General features: G+C 27.9%; 2 protein-coding genes and 1 long non-coding RNA gene across 3 annotated transcripts; 1 reads left to right on the forward strand and 2 right to left on the reverse strand.

The window, feature by feature from the left end:
• Positions 1-1,645: 1,645 nt before the first annotated feature.
• On the reverse strand, positions 1,646-10,756 carry LOC106784008. Its single transcript, XR_001381373.1, has 2 exons — positions 10,700-10,756; positions 1,646-3,735 (listed from the first exon to the last, which is right to left on the reverse strand). It is a non-coding gene; the product is annotated as an uncharacterized LOC106784008 (long non-coding RNA).
• Positions 10,757-13,564: 2,808 nt separating this feature from the next.
• LOC106783953 (ropporin-1-like protein) lies at positions 13,565-16,145 on the forward strand. Its single transcript, XM_014742978.1, has 5 exons — positions 13,565-14,071; positions 14,419-14,677; positions 14,995-15,224; positions 15,316-15,672; positions 15,871-16,145. Exons 1-5 carry the CDS (start codon positions 13,816-13,818, stop codon positions 16,020-16,022), a joined length of 1,254 nt encoding a protein of 417 aa, XP_014598464.1. The 5' UTR covers positions 13,565-13,815; the 3' UTR covers positions 16,023-16,145.
• Positions 16,146-17,922: 1,777 nt separating this feature from the next.
• On the reverse strand, positions 17,923-21,569 carry LOC106784009 (N-acetylglucosamine-1-phosphotransferase subunits alpha/beta). Its single transcript, XM_014743085.1, has 7 exons — positions 20,984-21,569; positions 20,198-20,619; positions 19,896-20,107; positions 19,078-19,825; positions 18,814-18,985; positions 18,547-18,734; positions 17,923-18,479 (listed from the first exon to the last, which is right to left on the reverse strand). Exons 1-7 carry the CDS (start codon positions 21,134-21,136, stop codon positions 18,170-18,172), a joined length of 2,205 nt encoding a protein of 734 aa, XP_014598571.1. The 5' UTR covers positions 21,137-21,569; the 3' UTR covers positions 17,923-18,169.
• Positions 21,570-21,574: the final 5 nt, after the last annotated feature.

A 21,574-nucleotide genomic window follows, 5' to 3' on the forward strand; every position in this document is an offset into this window, starting at 1 on the left:
ACAATATTCTATCATTTATTATTGAAATATTATTATTATTATTTTGTCGAATAAAAATGTTGTCGAGCAGATAATATTAAATTAAATAAATAACTATAATATATTAAAAGAAATAAAATAAAAAAAAATATATTACTTTTTATCGGTGAATGTGAATCCCACGATGTTGGCCAATCTTCTAAATTGAAATCCCACGATGATTGATGATTGTACCCACATGTTTACGCTTCTAACGTCTACGTGCAAATAACATTAATCCTTGAAAGTATATCTCGATTCTCCTTGTTGTTTTCGTTTTGACATATTCGACAATAGATATCACGTTCATAAACAGATTTTTTTTCTTTTCAGATAGATTCGTTTAATTATTTCTTTCGAGTATTATCTTCGAAGTATTTTCGATCTCAGAATTATACTTTGTTTTTTTATCTTAATCGTCGATGTGGCGTGTACGAGTAAGATAATGCGAATTATATTATCTGTTTACGTATATTTTTTCGTATACAATTTGTTTATTCGATTTGGATTTTTTATTTTAAATACCGGTGAGACCATTGTGCTTTGATTAGAACAATTAAAAATCGATGATTTCGTTGTGTGATTTTGAAGGGGTTTTTTTCTTCGAGTATCAGCAGTGTGCTCGTTTTACATTCGAACAATTTTCATCAACTTTTTTGATATCACAAATGAGAATTGTTTCGATGTTTTTTTTATTTTATATATTTGACAATTATTTTTTCCTATCTCGTGTATTATTTTATTAAGCGTTTGATTTTGAAATCGTAGTAAACGTTTCAGTAGAGAAGACACGTTTAATTATTATTATTTTCGTTTTGTTATTTTCACTTTGCATCATCCATTCGATCAGAACAGAATTGAATATTGTTCTTTAACGAATATAGTAAAAATATGAGGTGATGCTGTATTTTAATCGAGCGATTATTAGTTTCTTCCGTTTGGCCCCGATGTAATTAATATTGAATTGTATTTTCTTCTTTTTTTTTAGTTTTAATAACAAAAATTCACAATTTCTATCGTAATCAAATGTAATTGTTAGTAGATGTGTAAGCGTAGCTGCAATATCGATCACGTATATATGTATTTTTGTTTTCATTTTTGTGTTATGACGATGCTATATATTGCAGACTATTATTCAAACAAATTCCGTTCTATTATTATTATTCACTGTGAATAAAATATTAATTTGGTATTATTTATTGTTATATATATTAATATATATATGTAGAGACAAATGAACAATTCTGCGCCCGATAAATTTCTCGACTCTTCGAATCGAAATGAATATTTCGATAGAGAATCTAAATTCCATTGTTTCTTAACGGACCAATTATAAATATTGAAGATAATAATTCTTTTCAAATAATTCTATATAATACGATATTGAATATATCGAAGGGGCGTATTCATTTATACGAATAATTACGTGTCTTTCGAATAAAAATATCTTTCAAAAAAAAAACGATGTAATCGTTTGTGCTTCTCTTTGCGAGATTAATTACAAAAATTATTACATTAGATATGGATCGTTTGATGACAGTCAGAACTTTTCTATCCATTTTTTTTTTATTTCATTTTTTTTTGTACTTTGCACGAAACTTTGACGTTCGGCATTGTAGATCATTTCTTTTTTTTTTTCTTTTTTTTACTTTCGTTGAATGTAGCGCGATTCAAACACGACGATTAAATATGTGAGGCTCGTGATCAGAAACATATATATATGTGAACGTTTCCTGATATATTATATTTCATTAGAAGACGAAGAAAAAATTGTCGATTTGTTTCTCTTTTGAGTTTTGTCATTTTGGTTTGTTCGTTTTCTTCTTCTTCTTCTTCTTTCCTTCTTTTTTTTTTTTTGCTTTTTTCTTCTATAAAGAAAATGTATGTGTGTGTGAAGAATCCTTGTTAATATTTCTGTAAATAATAATAGGTGTAGAAATTTAACGAAATTCTATTGCATGAGTGAGAGTAATTCTGCTTCTTCAAATGGTTTTATCTCAAGTTTTAGATCACCTGAGTTAAGATCATCGTTTTTATCGACTTCGACTTGGATCATCAAACGATCAATTTTATTTCTCGTGTTTTCTTTGTTTTTCCTTTTTTCCGAGCAACTGCTGTGAAATATTTGAATTGTTATTACTAACGATGTGTCACGAAGTGATGCTTCAAAGTGGTTTCATCGAACTTCTTCTTTGACTGTTTTCAAGGTACGAGATGTACCTTCCTCTACGAAAATATCTGATATTTTTTTTTGTTCGCACGTATGATTACGATTTATTTTAGTTCTTTTTTCCTGATCATTAAAGATCATTTAATAAATGTAACGAAGAATTAGGGTCTGAAAAGAGTCCCGTTTCTTTTTCTGTATTTTTTTTGGGGATTTTTTTCTTTTTGTTGCTTTTGTGTTACTTTTCTTCTCTACGAATGCAGCGTTGATTTTTGTTCAGTTTTTTTTTTCAACTATCATTTCTTATATATTTCTACGTTGAAATTTTATTAGATATTTGCGTTTATCTTCTTTGGGGTGTTTTATTTTCTTTCATTTGTTTTTATAGATATTTCGATAAATATTTTTCTTTTCTATCTTTTGTATCATTTTTGTTCGTAAGATATTTTGATTAGATGATGTATCGATAAATGTTTTTTCGATAGATATTTCGATGGATATTTTTTCATCAATATAGTTTGTTATACGATTATTTCTTTTTCTTTTGATTTTTTTCTTCATAAGGTACAATTGATTTTTTGAATTTCGTCTTTCTTCCTGGATTATCATCGATTATCTTCAATTATTTTTATTTATTTGAATTATATTTGATATTCGATATTCGCGTTATTAATGTTAGAAACTGCAAAGTTGGATCTATTAGCTTCCATTTTATTTTTTTTTATTTTTGCTATGTTAGTTTCTTTGATTCTCTTTTGATATTACTTTGGAATTTGGTTTTATTTTATTTTTATTAGTGAACCATATATTTTTTCTTTTCGTATGGTCAACGATTCTTCAGATATTTATTCCTTTATTTTTCGATGTAATTTTTTTTCATCAATTCGTATCAGTTAACTTCGATTTGCGTATCGACTAGATATGATTATTCAATTAAAAATTGTATTATCGCGATGCCTCTGTGATTTTTTTTCTAACAGATTATTGTCTTTGATTATTTTCAAGCATCCACACCATTGTCAATACATGTTGTTTTCACGATTATTAATTTTCGGTATTTTTTTTCTTGAAAATGAAAATTATTTTCAGTCTAATGTAACATTAACGATGACGATAACAACAACAACAATAATAACAACAACGACAAAAGAGATCGGTCATTGAGCATGATTAAATTCATAGCTTTCCCGTTAAATAAATGTCCCCATAATACTTTCAGATAAATTATTATTCGAAATATTAAATAATTCACTTGATCTGGAATAGTCTCTGTTAATATTCTTGATTATCATCTAGATCATTTCTATTATCTTCTTTGAATTCTAGAGTATTCTTCTTCTTCTTCTTCTTTTTTTTTCTTCTTTTTCTTCTTGTTTCTTCATCTTCTTCTTTTCGAATAATTAATTAATCATTCTAAGTATAATTATCGATTAGAGTTGTAGCTGCACCCGATTGATTCTGCATCCTTGATTGGCTTCTAATGATCCCAAGTTAAATAGTAGTCCTGTTGACTTCCCTTCCTTGAAGTTTGTTGATCCCCGACAGTTAACCTGAAAAAATGTGAGTGTTAGCTACAAAAAAAAAACACACTTGAGGATAAAGGGAGGGAGGGGAGATTGAAGGGAGAAATAAAAGGGTTAACATGTATATGAGAGTACAAGTAAGGCATTAAAATTGGTAATTACTATAATGAAACGATAATGATGATAACGATGATACTGTTAAATGATTAAAGTGTATTTCGGCAGAAAAATAGAAAAATTCTATAAATAGTATTATAATAAACAAAGTATATACGGATACGATAATGAAATTAGTTAGAAGAAATTTTCTACAGAAGACACCATTGTACTTTTGACTATTCTAAAATACACGAAGGTACGTTGAGAAAGTTTTAGTTAGTATTAAGGGTTGCATGGGGGTTTGCGGGGGGTAAGAGGGGGAGGGGGGGGGGATTGTGTGAACACAAGTCGGTATTTCCGTGCACGATTTGCATTAGTTCAGAATGGAGTCTGATAAGAAAAGGTAATGTGACTGACTGATTGGCTGGCTTTCTTGTTTTTTTTCTCTTCGAGAGAACCTCTAAAATTACATCACCGAACAGGAGAATAGGTCGAGGTTGCTTATGCATTTAGGTTGCTTTTATTTCTATGTATGAGTGCATTTCTACATATATGGTTGAAGAGAGAAACGAGAGCGGACATTTATTTTATATGGGGTGGGGTCAATTTAATCCTTTTGTCGTTTCTTATATTCCCTACACACTATATATATGTAAATGTATATATGTATGCGTGTGCGTATTTAGGTGTGTTCGTAGTTGCCTCGCTAGCCCTTTGTCATTTTCTTCGGTCAGAGGGTCTCAGATTTCTTTTATTTTTATTTTTATTTTTTCTTTCTTCCTTTCTTTTTCTTTTTCTAGTTGCTAATTTTCGAGGAGAACACGATATCTTTCGTTTCCGTTTTGTAATATCGAATTCGCGATTGCATTATAATTCTTACGTTGCATCTGTTTTCATTTTTCTGCTCGTTTTTTTTTTTAATTATATATATTTTTTTATTAATCGTTATTTCTTTTTTATTTCTGTTTTCTTTTTTTTTTTCACTCAGCTTCCCTATTTTTCGACTGGCCCAGCTGCTATCTCGTGAAAAAAAGGGTTAGGAGTTGATAATAAGATTGAATTGTTTGAATTTTCATCTCGAATTATCTATGCACTTTTAAAATTGGATTAAGAAAAGACTTTTATATTATTTTTAATGTGAATTTTTATACGTTCGGTTGGAATTTTGTTTGCTTGTTTTTTTTTTTTTTCTGTCTGTTTGGTAATATTATCGACATTTATCAGCAGTTGTTATTTTTTAGTATCTTCCGAGGTATAATATCTTCGAGTGTTGTAATCATTTTTTGTTATTTCATATTTAGATTTATTTTGTTAGATTTGTTTTTTTTTCTTTTCTATTATTAATTTCAACAGTAACAAATATTTTTGATATCAATAGCCGAAACACATTAAATATATTTATTAGTTCAATTTTGAATTATGAATTGAATGTATGAAAATAAAACTGTTTTGTGTTTGTTATGTTTTTTACTTGTGGTGTACATTTAATATAAAAATCAAAACTGTTTATATTCAATTTATATAGAATTAGAATTTCAATATTAAAGGTACTCTGTTTTTTCTATCAATTAATTCGATGACAAAAAGAAAATACGTAACTCTGTTATTGAATTTAACATTTCCAAATGAGACACTTCGTAACAAATTCTCATAATCTTCGGTGAATGATGCAGGTATGTGTGCTATTTTCGCGTACGGTTGAATGAATAAATTACTTTTTAGCAGATAGAAAGGATGCTAAACAAATGTTTTAGGTGTATCAAATTTCATGAAATTTCTACCCCTAGAAAATCGTAACTTGGAAAGATTTTATCCTGCTTCTCTGTCTTTGTGCGTGTGTGTTTTTTTTAAGTGATGAATTTTAACAAATATCATATTTTGAAATTATTTAATTATAAATATACTTTAATACAAAGAGTTACTGTTAATTTTCTATCAAGTTAAAGTTGGTTGTTTTTTTAAATGGGACATCTGCTGTTTGATTATTATTTGAAATGATATTTTTTAAATGAATTATGATACATTTGGTTTCGATGTGATCGGTTTCAATAAATTTCAGTATTATTTGTTCAATTATATCTGAATAATATTGAATGATTTTTCAAGAGAAGTATATTTTTATGAATAATTATTTCTTTTTTTTTGAGTAATACGAATGAAATATATTTTTGAAAGTCTACAATACTAATCAGATTATGTCAAAAAACCGTAGTAATTTTGGTTGCATTTAAATGAAATTTGGATGTATACAATTAAATCTATTTTCTTGTTTGTTTTTTCTTTCTTTCTTTCTTTCCTTTTCTTTTTTTTCTATCGTCACAGCGATGCCAGGAATATAATTTGTAAGTCGTATGAAATCAGAGAGGGGTAAACGTTCGTTTCGCGCTATTTACTCTATGAGAATACGATCCAGGGGTAGTTCACTTCCGGTTGTTCGAATGGTCAATGGAAAAAAGGAATAATCGTCACACCGGCTGCTCTTACGGAAGTATGTACACAATGGATGAATAAATATGCGTATAATTAACATTGTTTTCCATATTGCCACGTAGTTGTTTACGGAAGTGAGTAAACATTTCAATTTTTTGTTTATTATTAATTATTATTATTATTATTGTCATATTGTGTGTTATTATTATTATTATTTCATTCAACAGATTCTGTAATGCGAACTGCTTTTATTTTTATTTTATTTCTTTTTCTTCTAATCGTTTCGGTATATATTTTAGCCAATGGTTTATTAAAATTGATATTTAATACGGTGAATCATTGTTGCTTCTTTTTTTCTTGAGACACATACTTTGCTTTGTTTCGCGATTTCAATTTTTAATTGTCAATTAGAGATGTTCGACTATAAATTATAATTTTTTTTTTTTAATCTAATTTGTCTTCTATTATATTATTTATTTATTAGGAGATCTCATTAGGATTTGATTTATAATTTCATGAAATATGAATTAATCAGAGTCTTTGTTAATGGATCTGTTCTGTCAAATTCGTTTATGTTTGATTATTATGTTTGATTTCTATCGGTTAACTTTTCTTTTCTTAGGAAATCACTGAAATCGAATTTTGATGATATTGCCAAAATAATTTGTTTTTTCTTTTTATATATATATATATTTTTTTTGTTATATGCTTATCGATTGTATATACCAATTAGAATTGTTGATATTCAGTTATACTTGATCCAATAGAAACGGATTTTGATGATGCCGAAAATAATCTCGAGATTTGTAACGTCCAAAAATAATATTTTTGTAATTTTTATGACCAATAAAATTTTGAAATATATTTCATCAATTCGTTGTATTATATTTTGTTATAATCCAAGTTCAATATTTTTATATTTATATTTTCTATGATTCCAAATGTTCCAAATTGTTAAATTTCTCATTATTCCAAATCCAAGTTTTAGACTTATTTGTTTCTATTGCTCAAAATTGTCAAAATGGTTAATTTATTCTCAATTATTCCAAATCAAATTATTTGTCAATTATTTATTTATTATAGTTGAAAATTTCTTTCTAAAATATTTAAGTGCATTCGAAATATATTCTGTACTTTGTATCATGGAAAAAATGAAATTTAAAATTTGACTGTGATATTATTTTCAATTATTATGTCCAAAGAATATTTCGTTCCTTCCTGTCTTCAACTTTTTCGATTGATAAGCAATTTATTTTTATATGTTTTTTAATATTTACGAACATAGGTCTGAATTGTAAGCGAAAGTATGTATTAATGTTGTGTGTTCTGAAAGTGGTCTGATCATAAATTTATATAAATTCAATATTTTGATTATAATAATCTGTTCTACTTCAAATTTATAACATATCAGTGATCTCTAAAAATTTGTTTATTGTAATCCAGTATATAATGATCAAAGGGTGCCAGTGAAGTTGAAAAATTTAATTAATTTCTAATAAAGCCGAAAGTTTTTATTGAGAAAATGATTGATAATGAAAACTCCCATGAAATTTTTAACTATTATAAGTTACGTGTAAAAATGATATATCTAATTTATTATTTTCTTGTGTAATATTTTTCGTTTAATGTTGATCGTGTTTCTGAGTGAATTTTAACAATTTATTTTAATCAAAAGAATTTTTTTTTGAATTCAATGCAATATGTTTTGTTAATCTGATTAATAGAGATTTGAATTTTGTCAATTAATCTATTTATTAATTTGTTCTAATACTGTAAATATTATTAATCCAGATATTTGATTTTAATTTAATAAAAACAGAGTACCTTCTTTTATTGCAAATTACGTTTCCTTCAAATCATTCGAAATTTAGATAATGTCAAATATGAAATATATTTCAACGTGAATTTATCAAATCGAACAACTATGCCTTTTTATTATTAATTCATTAAATCACAATTGTGTTTCATTTGTGTCGATATCATAGTTATATTTATGTCATAATACTTGTTCAATATTCTATGACGAAGTGACTATATTTGTGTAATTATATTGTTATATTATGAAAACATTTAATTCACGAATAATGAATTTTGATTTTTTTGCAGTTATGTTAAAAAACAATTATCGTATATGTTTTCTACTCTTTCAAAATAAAAATGGCAAATATGTCACGGTTACAGAATACAAAGTATTTCTTGGTTTATGTCATTCTGATTATTGCGTTTACGTGATATTGATATCATTTCAATGCATGAAAAAACAGGACTGTATTATAAAAGAATAAAATCTAATGTGTCTAATATAAATCAGTCTTGCATTATTAATTTCTAAGTTTTTTTTTTTAATAATAATAATAATAATAATCTATAATCACATTTCTCAATTCAAGATTTCTCACAATGTCTTCAGTCGTCGACCGTGTTCGTATCATCTATCAAATATTTCTATATATATTTATATATATAATATATATTTATGTGTGTATGTGTAAATAAATTAGAATAAAAATAATATAAGAGAGAGAAAGATGAAAATATATATGTATAGAAGGAAAAAATATATAAATGCTCTAGATGATTTTAAGATCTGCCAGACTTGAATCAAAAAACATTTTTCTTTTTGTTTGTTTGTTTTTTTTGTTTTCATTTTCTTGACGACAACTTGGCCAGTATATCCGATGTGATATGCCTTTCAACAAATTATTATTTTTATTATATGTTTTTGCATGTATTCGTATCTGTGTTACTCTCTTTTTCATATATATATATATTTATAAATACATATATGTTTTTATTTTAACTATAAAAAGGATAAAAACCGTTCATCACAGGATTGTATTTATAAAATGTAATATTTACTTTCGCATGCGACGGTGTTAAAAATTTGGATTTTCTTTGTTTTCTTTACTTTTTTTTTTCCATTCGTTCCTTTCTATTTTTGTTTTGTTAATATTTTTTCTTTCTTTCACAAAAAGACATCCCACAGATAAAACGAAGTCCAACGAGTTCTTAAAGAAATCTTTGAGCACTAACTACGTAGAAATGAAATTTATAGATAATACTACAGGATGCATCTCATGGTTCGAATTATTATTTCTTTTTATAAAACTACCATGCTAAAAGGCTCGATATCAAAAAAGCTATATTTAGAAAAAAGAATGTTTTCTATTTGTTTACGTTATATCGAGAGAAAAATAAAAAAGGGAAATGATTTTAACGAGACAATGATTATGAAAAATGTACAGTAACAGGTACGTGTTTAGGTACTACTAAGCGGCGTGCTTACATTCGAAAATGTAAAAAGAAAAAAGTATAATAGTAATAGTCATAGAGAGTAATAATAGAAAGATAATACAATGTGCAGCAGATACGTAAATAATACTTATGCATTTCTTGCCATTCTTTGAATCACTTTTGTGCTTCTTTTATTTATGATCTACGTTATTAGGAATATTAATGCGTTTTACACTACCGTGCCAAACTATCGTAATACTTTATCTTTTTTATTTTTGCTTTTGGAATAAAATATTTTAACTACTCTAATATATAGAAGAGATTTCTAAGATAGTTAGTGTCTATATAATATAGTGTTTGTGAAAGGTACAGGACGATATAAGAAATAAAAATGATTAGATATCTCGCGTGTGTACATGATTCACAACTGTTGAATAGGTATTAATCTATCATTTATATCAACTGAAGGAATCTAATTACCAAATTAATGGTTCAAAATAGATGAAAATGTCCAGATTTTTATCTACATATATCTATTTTCTAATAGACAAGTTTGTGTGCGTGAGAGAGTGTAAGTGTGTGCATCTTTTAAGGAAAATAAATATATTAAACTAAATAATAATAAAATTATATAAAATATAAATAAATAATCATTTACTTAAATAATAAAGAAACTTAAAAAGGATTTAACATAACAAAAGAAAAAGAAAAAAAAAAAAGGAAATTAAAAAGAAAAATAACATAAGGAAATAGGAAAATAAATCAAATGAAAGAATAAAATGAATTTAAACGATAATTTAGTTAAATAATTTTGATTGGATCTTAGTACCTGGATAGAGTAGGGCCGAGTCATGAAATTTCGAATGTTAATTAATTTAAACGAATTAATTTGTTTATCACGATATTCTGTTTCGTGAATACACTCATCTTCATAAAATATACGAAAGTATATATTATTGAAAACAAATATATATATATATATACCAAAGATCCTTTCAAAAAAATAATTACGAAGACGATAGATGAAATAGAAATATTTTCAAGAATTCACGAAACAGAACAGCGTAGATTATTTAAAGATCCAAAAATATAATATCAATGTCAAAATAAAATCAAGATAAATATATATCACAAACTTTAGTTTAGTCTATCGAAGCACCAAGATCGTATATGCTGGATATATAGTTGTATTCAAATAAAAAAAATAAAAAGCCGAGACAAGACTCACCATTAATAGTATTCTCCAAGTGAGTAGGTTGATTGATCTGCGACAGAAAAAATAATAGGAACACCTCCGATTAGATAGTTGAATCATTTTGATTGATTCCTTCCTTCCTTCCTTCTTCTTCTTCTTTGTTTATCGTGTTAACACCGTTGGTTGATCATGGCTCTTCCTTCTCGCTGACTCCCGTTATGGTAGAAGATGTCCAAATATGACGATGACGATGATGAAGATTGAAAGTAAAGAAGAGGGGGGAGAGAGAGAGAGGAGAGAGCCACAATACTTTGTAACGATGCTCTCACGATGCTCTCTCGATGCTCTCTCCACAGACGATCGAGCTGTTCTGTGCTTCTGTTTGCCACTGGCAGTCCTTATATACTTTGGAAGAAGGGCCCCACCCAAGGACACACATGTGGGTCTCATTCGTACACTTGGGGGAGAGAAGGTCCTGGGAAAAAGGGCTCAACACAATACTACCTTCTATTCTGCAGGACCGGTCTCTCCCTTCCTTCCTTCCTTTTATTTTCTTTTTTTTTTTTAATTGCTCCTCCTCTTCTTCTTCTTCTTCTTCTTCTGCTTCTGCTTCTGCTTCTTCTTCTGCATTTGGTCCTGTTTTCCCCTATTCCAAAGCAATGTTCGTGATCTCACCCTGTCAAGGGGAGAAATCGACCCCCTAACAGATATCCGTCAGTAGGTTCTATATACCTGTTCCTACGTTTCGTGCCTGTTGCTTGCGTAAAAGTTCGATTTTTCTCTTTTCTATTTCTTTCCCTTGAACTATGGGAACTTACCCTACAGATTCACCAACTGGACCCCTTAACTTCCAGGTGCACTCCTTGCTTCAGATAAACTGATTTTATCCGTACTTATAACCGACGTATGTTTCTAACTGACATTTAAATTTATTAACATTATTAGAAATGTTCTGATATATTCGAAATATTTGTATATTTTTAATTATTTTAATAATAATAATAATAAATGAAATATTATTTTTTTTGTTCACTTCAGCATATATAATTTGTTACATTTCAATAATATTTAATTGAAACGTTACGCCACAACACATGAATATTTTTGTTATCATAAATGAAAATAATTAGAAATAAGAAATCATTTATAAAATCTAATTAAAGATATCAAATTCGAGATATATACGTACATATGCATATAAATCAATTCAACGGATTTCGTTAATAATTCAAAAGTGTTACATAATGAATGAGAACGTTAGTTGAACTTGTTTTTTTTTTTTAAAAGAAACGTGCAGTTAAATTCGAAAGAACTGGAAGTTAAATCGACGAAATATGTTTGTTTCTTTTTCTTTTTTTTTTTCTTCGTTCACTTACAATAATTTAAATAGCCGTGCGAATTGCCCTTGGGCAAGATTTGGTATCCAGTTACACAGGTCTTACTAGACGTTGACCATTTTTATTCACGGACCGTTTTTCTCTATTTCTTTCTCTCTCTCTGCCATAGAAATAAAATAAGAAACTACGTGATCCTACTGTTAGAAAAGACGTTACCGAAGCGAGGCACGTGCTCCTAGAAATTTACATAATAAGAACACCATAAGGACGAGACACTGTGGGAACGTCTTTTATTCGTTCATCCTTGTTCACTTTGTTTAGATTTTTTGTTAAATTTTTTGTTGGGGAAGATTCAGGACATCATCCTCGTCGTCGTCGTCGTCATCATCATCCCTTTCGTAATATCAAACGAAACGGGTTTTAAATATGGCGGTATTCGATCGAGACCGTGTGAAAATTTAAATAATTCTTCTCGTTTGAATTCTTTCGTTGATTTAATACAGATTATACGTATACATACATACATACATATGCGTGTACGTATAATTGATTGAAAAGAAAATAGGGAAAATGTATTTATATACGTTAAGTTCTTTTAATAATACGAAGCTTCTAGGCAAGAAGAAAATGCTCTCCTTTTAAAAGACTTTTTCCCCTCGCGTTTCTCACGAGTTAACCGTTGGAGGTATTGTCGAATTTCGTTGGATTTTCTCAAGCGAAGGGTGTACAAGCTGGAAATAAGTACGCAGATGCGACATAGGATTTCGTGGAAAAATCGTTAGTCGCGTTTCGTCATGGTCGATATTTTTAAATCGTAACTTGACACAATTCCACAAATAATATGATGTTCTTTTTATAAATGTTATGGTAATATTTAAACATATGCGATTTATTTATATATCATAATTATCATGCACGCATTTAATTTGTTTTTTTTTTGTAATAAAATATATTATCTTCCGATAGATATAATACAATACACGTGTATCAAATTTATATAAAATTATATGAGTTCTAATAATCCCAATTACACTAACACGAGAATTAGATTAACCCTGGAAAATAGGCACGCTTTAGTAATTTAATGATATAATTATAGTCGCGTGCTACCCTACAACACGTCATCGATATTAGCTAAAAAAGTATACGGGTACCCTTCTGGATCACAGTACTCCTAAATGCAACACTTAATTCTGCTAAAAGTGATGGCAAGTCGATGACTGTTCGAAAAAGTTCTTCGACGTAGAAAATCGTGGGATTCCATGTTGGAGTGCGGTCAAATTCAAAGCTGGGCACCCGCATGCTGGCCGTAATCACAACCCTAGTTTGATAATATTAACAGGTCTAGATATCCCTTGCGTTGTCATCGGGGGATGTACTACATTTGTGCGTCTCACACACGCATAAAATAAAAATAAAATTCTAAACAAATTTGTTCTAACATTGTAAATGATTATATTTTTCTATCTCATTTGTTATTTTGTTATATTATATAAATTTATTAATCCAATTCTGTTTGAATTTTTGTTTTCCAATTTGCATGCAACAAGACTATTGGTATTCAGGTTAAAAATTAGAACACGTGTTTCTCGCTTAGAATATTGATTTCCTTACAACACCGTTTTACTAAACGTCGTTTCCTTGGTGATCTAGAATAGTAAGAAAGGACAACAAAATGAGCTTAAGCCACAGCTCTCATTTATGCTCCAACATTTATCCACGCGATTCCTACTTGAAACTTTGAATTTGATAAGTTAGACATTAATTAATTGTGACTACATGTTGGTTCATTAAATATCTATCAAAGCAACAATGCCATTGATAGAACAAGGGACTTCTGATCAGAAAGTAACAATACCACCAAGATTACCAACGATATTGAAACAATTTTGTAAAGCAGCTATACGAACTCAACCTTATGATCTTTTGAGATGGTCCAGTGCGTATTTTCGTGCGTTGGCTGATGGCGAGGAACCACCGGTTAAATTAAGATTAGAATATCCACCACCAAGTACAGCTTCTGGTCTAACACTCGGATTCCTTAGAGTTCTTCTTCGTCAATTTGGAGGTACGATATTTTTCATTTATTTAATTACATTGAATATATAATTGAAAAATAAGTAGAAGTAGATAAAGTTAAATTGTTGAACAATCGTGCCTTGTTAGTCACACATTAATAGATTTTAATTATAGTATATAAAGATAAAATATTATGTAGAAATAATTGGAATATAATAAGAAGACAATAATAATAATTATCAAACAACATTACTCTTTGTAAGTAGTAATATGAGAGATATATAATTATCTCTTACATAAAGATAAAAAAATAAATAAAAATAATTTAAGTAAGAAATGTACAATATATATAAGAAGTTAATGAAAGAATAAATTTGGTCATTTTTTTTTTTTTAGATTATAATAAGACTTTACCCGTCGATGTTATCTCACGTCGTTGGGAATGCTTGTGTCTCGATCGTAAAGAATTAAATTTAATAATGATGATAGGAAAATTTCGTCGAAAGTGCCAAGTGAAAAAATTTTTGGCAATAGCCGTTGGCCTTTTAGGATCTAGTTTACGTGAGACAATGATTATGATCTGTGAATTATTTACTCATGAACCCGATGGTGGATCGGCCATGGTTCCTGTTACATTATTCATGGAAATTTATGGGTCTGTGCGTTTTATAGAACACTAAATCTCTTAAATATAATACATTCAAATATGACTCCTATTTATATTGGATCAATATTTATAATTATATAATATCAATATATATACTGATTATCTAATTAAAATACTGACAAATTATTAATTATACTCAACAAAATAATTGTATACATTAACAATGTATTTTACAAAATATTAGAAGAAAGATATATTTACAGAATATATAGAAGAAAAAACATTTTTAAAATATTGACAAAATAAATAGAAGTATAATAGATAGCAAAAATAATACATTCGAATTATTTTAATCTTATTTATAGATATTTAGCCGGTCTTAGATGCGATGGTAGCGAAAGAAGTTCATCGGATGAAGATCCAACAGAATTTCTTGTATTCGACGAATCTAACAGTAGTTCATCTTCGAAAGGACATGAATCTATTGATAATATTTCCATTGATCGAGTATATTCGATTACTAGTCAAGATACCGAAGCTGATGTTAATTTAGATTTGAATTTAATCTCTAAGGAAGCTGCTGATTCATCGAACAGTAAATAACTTTCGAATTCTTACTTTAATACAAATAAAAATGAATTAAAATAATAAATTAAATATTTAATTAACGATTTGATTCTCTTTAGCGATCTTATCGCCAGAAAGTAGTAGAAGTTGTTCGACCCGAGTAGAGGATTCGAATAATGTCGAAGATAAAATTTCGTGCAGTAATAATAACACAGAAGAATCCTCATCGGATAGAACATTGAAACACGAAGAGGATAGCAATGCTTCTGATTTTACAATAGAAGCAAGTAAATCCTTTAATTTGGAAGATTCTCAAACGAAATCATCTAAAAGCGAAGATAAACTGAAGAACGTAACAAACGATGACGAAAATGGAAGAAATTCGTCCAATAAAAGTGACGTGTCGATAGCTAAAGAAAGAAAAAAATTCAGAATCGCTAATACTCAGTTACTTTCGTATTATCCAAATATTCCAGGTATATCTTTTTTTTATTAACAATTTAAATTCTAATTTTTATTAATTTACTAATTAATTTTTATCTTATTTTTCTTATTTTATTTTTTAAGTCCATTTTTTTCCGCAAATGTTACTACAGTAAATAACTGAAAAATGGACTTAGGCCATTTTCGAAATAAACGGCTCATATGGGGTTGTAATATATTACGTGTTACAGGTATAGGTCCTCGTTTATCTGCAGAAGACGTAGCAAGTGTTGCTATATGGATGAGCGAATGTGCTAGATTACAAGAAGGAATGATAGGTCCACGCAATCTTCGACATCCTCAATGTCCTCCTCTATGTAAGCAAAAACAATCTAAATCATGATAGTAATGTATACAGTGTATTTGAAATTTCTACAATTAGTCAATTTGAATCTCCTTTATTGTTAGCTTGTTCCATAATAAAATTATTAAAACGCGTTTCAAAACGTAGATTAATTTTTTTCTGAAAAAATCTGCCACAGTTTTTAATTTATATTTTTTATTTGTTTTTTAATATTTTAATTTTTTTTGTTATCAGCATAAAACAAATCGAGTTTATTTCAAAGTTGTTTTAATACATGTATATAAAGAGTGACATATATGTAGTTTATTTGACATATATATGTTGGTGCAGCCGTCATATAACAAGTATTATACTTATATGTATGTATACATATATATATATATATATATATATCTATATGATTTCTTTATAATTGCACAGAAAATGGTGTCGAGATAATTTCTTGTTAATATCACCAGTATTGTCTTCGTTAGAATATTATGGTTTTTTGTTCTTTTTTGTTGTATTTTCTTTTAATTACAGAAAATTTGTTATTGACATACGTTTGTACATATACACTTTTATATAAATAATATTATTTGTTCTAAACGTAGTTAATATATAATATAATTATATATTAATAAAAATTATATGACACACATATTATATTATATATCAACTCTATGAATATATACAGGGTGTCCTGTAACTGATGGTATAAGCGAGCAGAAGGTGATTTTACATAAAAAAATTAAATCAAAAATGTAAAATAAAATTTGTTTATACAAGGCTTTGTTTTAGAGAAAAATAAATATGAAAATTTGTCACCCTCTTCTCGCTTGTATCATCAGTTACAGGACATCCCGTATATATTCACTTATTATTAGTAAATATATTTTATTTACTATCTTTCTTTCTTTTTTTCTCTCTGTTGTGTACAATGTATCATCGATTAAGCTTAGAAAAAAAATCTTCTGTTCAACATCGTGTACCTGAATACATATTTATCTTATTATTTTTATTTAGATGTAAATGACTAGTTTTGTTTCTTCTTCAATTTTATTTGGAACATTTATATATAGATATAGATATGCAAATTTTATTTATTCTTAATATATACACTTTATATGTTAAGTAATGAAGCCATTTACTTTGACTATATTAAATATCAATTAATTAAATAAAATATACCACTCACAATCAGTTATATCTAACTAGAATATAAAAAATTAAACAATTGATTTGTACAAATAAAAATTTGGCTTGTACTCAAGTCTTTAGTTACTGTTTCTTTAAATAATAATAATATCATAGTACTTAATAAAATTATAACAAACTGATAAGGTAATATCCTTTGCACGCGTTACATAAAAACTAAGCTATTATATAGTTTACTCATTTTGTATCATTCATGATTAGCAAATATTTCAGTTACACTTAAAATTAGTATTTTTACGTTTTTAATATTTAGATATTAAAATACACAGAAGAAAAAGCTATGAAAATTGTTATTTAACTTTTTTTTCTTTCCTTTTCTTCTTTACCTATGAAAATTTGTTATTTATATAAGATCAACAATATTATATACATATATATTTCTATTTCATAGAAAGATAATTATTAATATCTATCACATATCACAGTTAAGACGCTGTTACTTATTTTTTAGAAAAGAATCTCTCAAAGTCATGCAAAGTATCACATACTTTCAACAGTATATCATAATAATTTTTATCTAATAACAATGTGTTGCTCTTTTTTCACTTTTTTAAAAATTCGTTGTAAATATGTGCATACAACCCCAACTGTTAATTGTTTATATTTAATAATGAAAAATGTCCGTATAAGAATGGTTTTATGATTGAATGATAAATTTGTTTACTGAAATAACTTTCTTTTTTTTTCTCTCTCTCTCTCTCTCTCTCTCTTTTTCTTTCTTTCTATTTCTCTCTCTTTCTCTTTCTTTTATTAATACGTAAATCACTTAAAAATAAAAAAATTGCATGTGTGTGAGTATATGTATAATTAATATTTTTCCTGAGATAAAATCTGATTAATTCTTCTAACTGAAGGTAAGTGTCTCTATAAATAAATCGGATTATACCGATTTGACCGACTATTTTCTTTTTCTCTTCTCACCTTACTATTAAAACTTATATGTATACGAATAATTCAATATTGAAAAAATATCTGTTCGTTAGATATAATTATATAAGAAGAGTAGGTAATGTGCGAATTCGAAATATTCTTCGTATATGATAATAAGATAAATGATAAATCGTAATAATAAATAATGAAACTATGAGCAATAATAATAAGTTTCGCGTTTTTGCACGATTTGATCTCCATTCGATAAGTTCTTCGCGATAAGAAAATCTATTACGAAATTGTGGAGGTAGTTCAAATGTACTTTTTAAAGGATACAACGAACGATAAAAATCATTCAATAATGCTCGTACTACTTCATTTTCTGAATTACGTGACGGATCCATATCGTCATTTAAACATATAAATTTTCTGTAATATATACAAAATTATAATTAATATGTTATTTTTTTATTTAATACATCAAAGTAAAACTTACTTTGGATCACGTCTAATCTCATCTAAAAGCTGCACAGTTAGAGACACGTTACTGGTTAACATTTCAAATATCTCATTTTTTCCTGCTTTTATAACTTCGTGTTTGTAACGTTTACATTCGCCAAATTTTGCCTCAATTTTTGATGCAACCCAATCACAATTTGATATTAATTCTTTAGATACTACAGGCTATATATTTAATAAAAAAGATCATTATTTTCGTTTAATAATATTAGCCAACAAATTTTACATTTTATTGTTTACTAACCAAAGTAGAATCTAAATATCTTTCACCAGGTGGTGCTTTGATATCTTCTTTAAGTATCAAATGTTTTGAACAATTAATAATTGAATCTTCAAACTCTACAACCAAGTTATAATCTAATGGTAAAGGATACAATCTAGATAAAAGTGTTCGTATTTCTCTATCCGACCAAGTTCTAAAAATATATATATATATATATCAATATTATTTTATTATATTTATTATAAGTTAACTATAAATGAAATGAAATGATGTAATATTTCTTACCCTGATTTATCAGTATCGAATTTATCAAATATATCTCCAACCGGTATGTACAGGTTCTCACTCATTAAAAAGTAGAAATATGAGAATGCAAATTGCATGTCTTCCGGATTTCTCACTTTATGACTAGAAGTTTTAATAAAATCAGACTCAAATTTTCTTTGCATACTATTAACAATCCATTTATCTATCAAATGTGGCATATGAGCTGGAACTTTTCTTCTGTCAAAGCCATAAATTATATTATATATTTTATTAACATGCAGCAAGGATTCCGCATACGTATCAAGCTGTCTTTTTTTATGTTTCCATTGATCGCTATACTTGAATTTATTTGACTTAATAGTGTTATTTCCTTGTACTAGATTAATGATATCATCATTGAGGTAGCGTTTTAATTGTATATGTAATTTAGTATGATTAAAATTTCCAAGTATATTATCAGGTAAGTCATTGCTTTCGCTGAGTCTTATTGTTTTATTATTATCATAATATTCTTTGATATCAGAAAGGTTTTTAATATCACTTGTAGAAGAACTATGATTTTTTGAATTTAATGTTCTATGAGTAATTGTTGCAGTATGCACCGATGCAACTACAGCGCTATTATTTATTACTTCTGAGTTACCGTATAACATAGTAGTAGATTTATTTTTATCTTCTATTATTTGTAAGTATTTATATGGATAATCATTTTCTTCCTCGAATGGCTCACTATCAGTAGATAATAAAGTAGAATTACAATCTCCGCCTAAATAGGAAAGATATTATAAAAATGCAAATAAATCATACCGTCATCAAAAATTGTAAAAGCCAATTACCATCAAATTCGCATAGAGTTGTATTGCATGCAGGATCACATGAACCATCACCTACCCAAGCCCATGGACAAATATCAGAACAGTCAGGAACCCACCATGCTAGATACACTTTTTGACCACCCGCTTGAGTTATAAAATCTTCTGGCCATACTTCAGCGCCAAGCATTACATCATCATTAAAATATAGAAACTTATCAGAAATACCAGGAATTCTAGAAATACAAAATCATTTACATGACCAATGTACAATTTATCTATTGTGTATTGACAAATAGAAAAAAATTAAAATTTAAGCAATATACCTATGAATATGACTTTCGATAGCTGGACTAGAAAAAGTTGGTAAATGACTTTTATCAAGAAAAATATCATCATGAGTAACAAGAGTCATCCTAGGATTATCCATATCCAACCAACTTGGAATCTGCCCATTGGTAACGATATAAACATGTCTGACCCAAGGCGCATACATTTCTAACGATCTCAAAGAATATCTTAACTCATCTTTATCGCTGAACCTTGAAGAAACTGTATTACTATCAGTAATAGGAATATGTTTTTGAAGACTTTTTAAAAAATGTGGATCAGATCCGTTAACCCATGTATAGACTACATCAATAGGTACATGCTGGCACAATTTCTTTTGAAAAGATTTCCCTAATATATTGTCATTGAAGGAATGAAAAACAGCTTCATATTTTTCTTTACTCCATGCCAACCAAACCTATAGTAAATTAACACAAATTATTTTGAATTTTGATAGAAATACATAAAAAATATAAATATTTTTAAATAAAAACAAATAAAATTATTTTTTAATAGAAAAATAATAAAAAATATTTCTAATACTAGAAAGAATCCAAAATGCCGACAATAAATAATTTTACAAATTTCCCTCCAAAATATAATTAAGTTTATCTACGAGATAATGCAATGACGTAATTATAGTCATTTAAAATTGAATATATCATAAAACTAAATCATAATTTTAATGAATAAAATTCGAAAGAAGATAAAAATAGAATGTAATAAATGAAAAAGAAATAAATTAACGAATAAATATTAGTTACTCGTATGTGAATCCTAACCTCTCCGAAGTGTATGATACCGATGAATATGCAGGTAAATGCAATTAGTATCACCAGGAGCGAATATTTGTACGAAAGAATATCGTAACATCGTCGTTGCAACAATTTCCATGCGCTCATTATATTAAGAAATATTTTACACGTAATTGACATAGCCGGTAAACACGTTAAAGTCCATCCAACAGCAGCAATTCACAGCTCTTTGGCCGTGATCATGCAAATTCGATTGATTTAATGATTAACTTTGTGTTGGTGTCCACTGCACTGATGAGTTGCACGTATATACATCAATATTTATTCTTCATAGAAGGTTAATTTATTACTAATACACCATCGGCATACTAATAGAAAACTTGAACACATATCACACGCACGCACACACACATACACGTTTAATAAGCTGCTGTCACACCACCACCCATGGTGGTCTCTCCCAACAATAAAACGCAGTTAGTTCTCAATTGCAATAATAAAGTTTGCCGCATGCAAGGCTATGATACTTTTGCGCATGTTTCGATTATCGTTAAATTATACTTTTACGATTATCGTTCTATAAATTTTTCGATTTTTGAAGTGAAAGTTCTTAGGCAA

This window comes from Polistes canadensis, unplaced genomic scaffold (assembly GCF_001313835.1).
Source record: "Polistes canadensis isolate GaletaPanama2010 unplaced genomic scaffold, ASM131383v1 scaffold_28, whole genome shotgun sequence".
Taxonomy (NCBI): Eukaryota; Metazoa; Arthropoda; class Insecta; order Hymenoptera; family Vespidae; genus Polistes; species Polistes canadensis.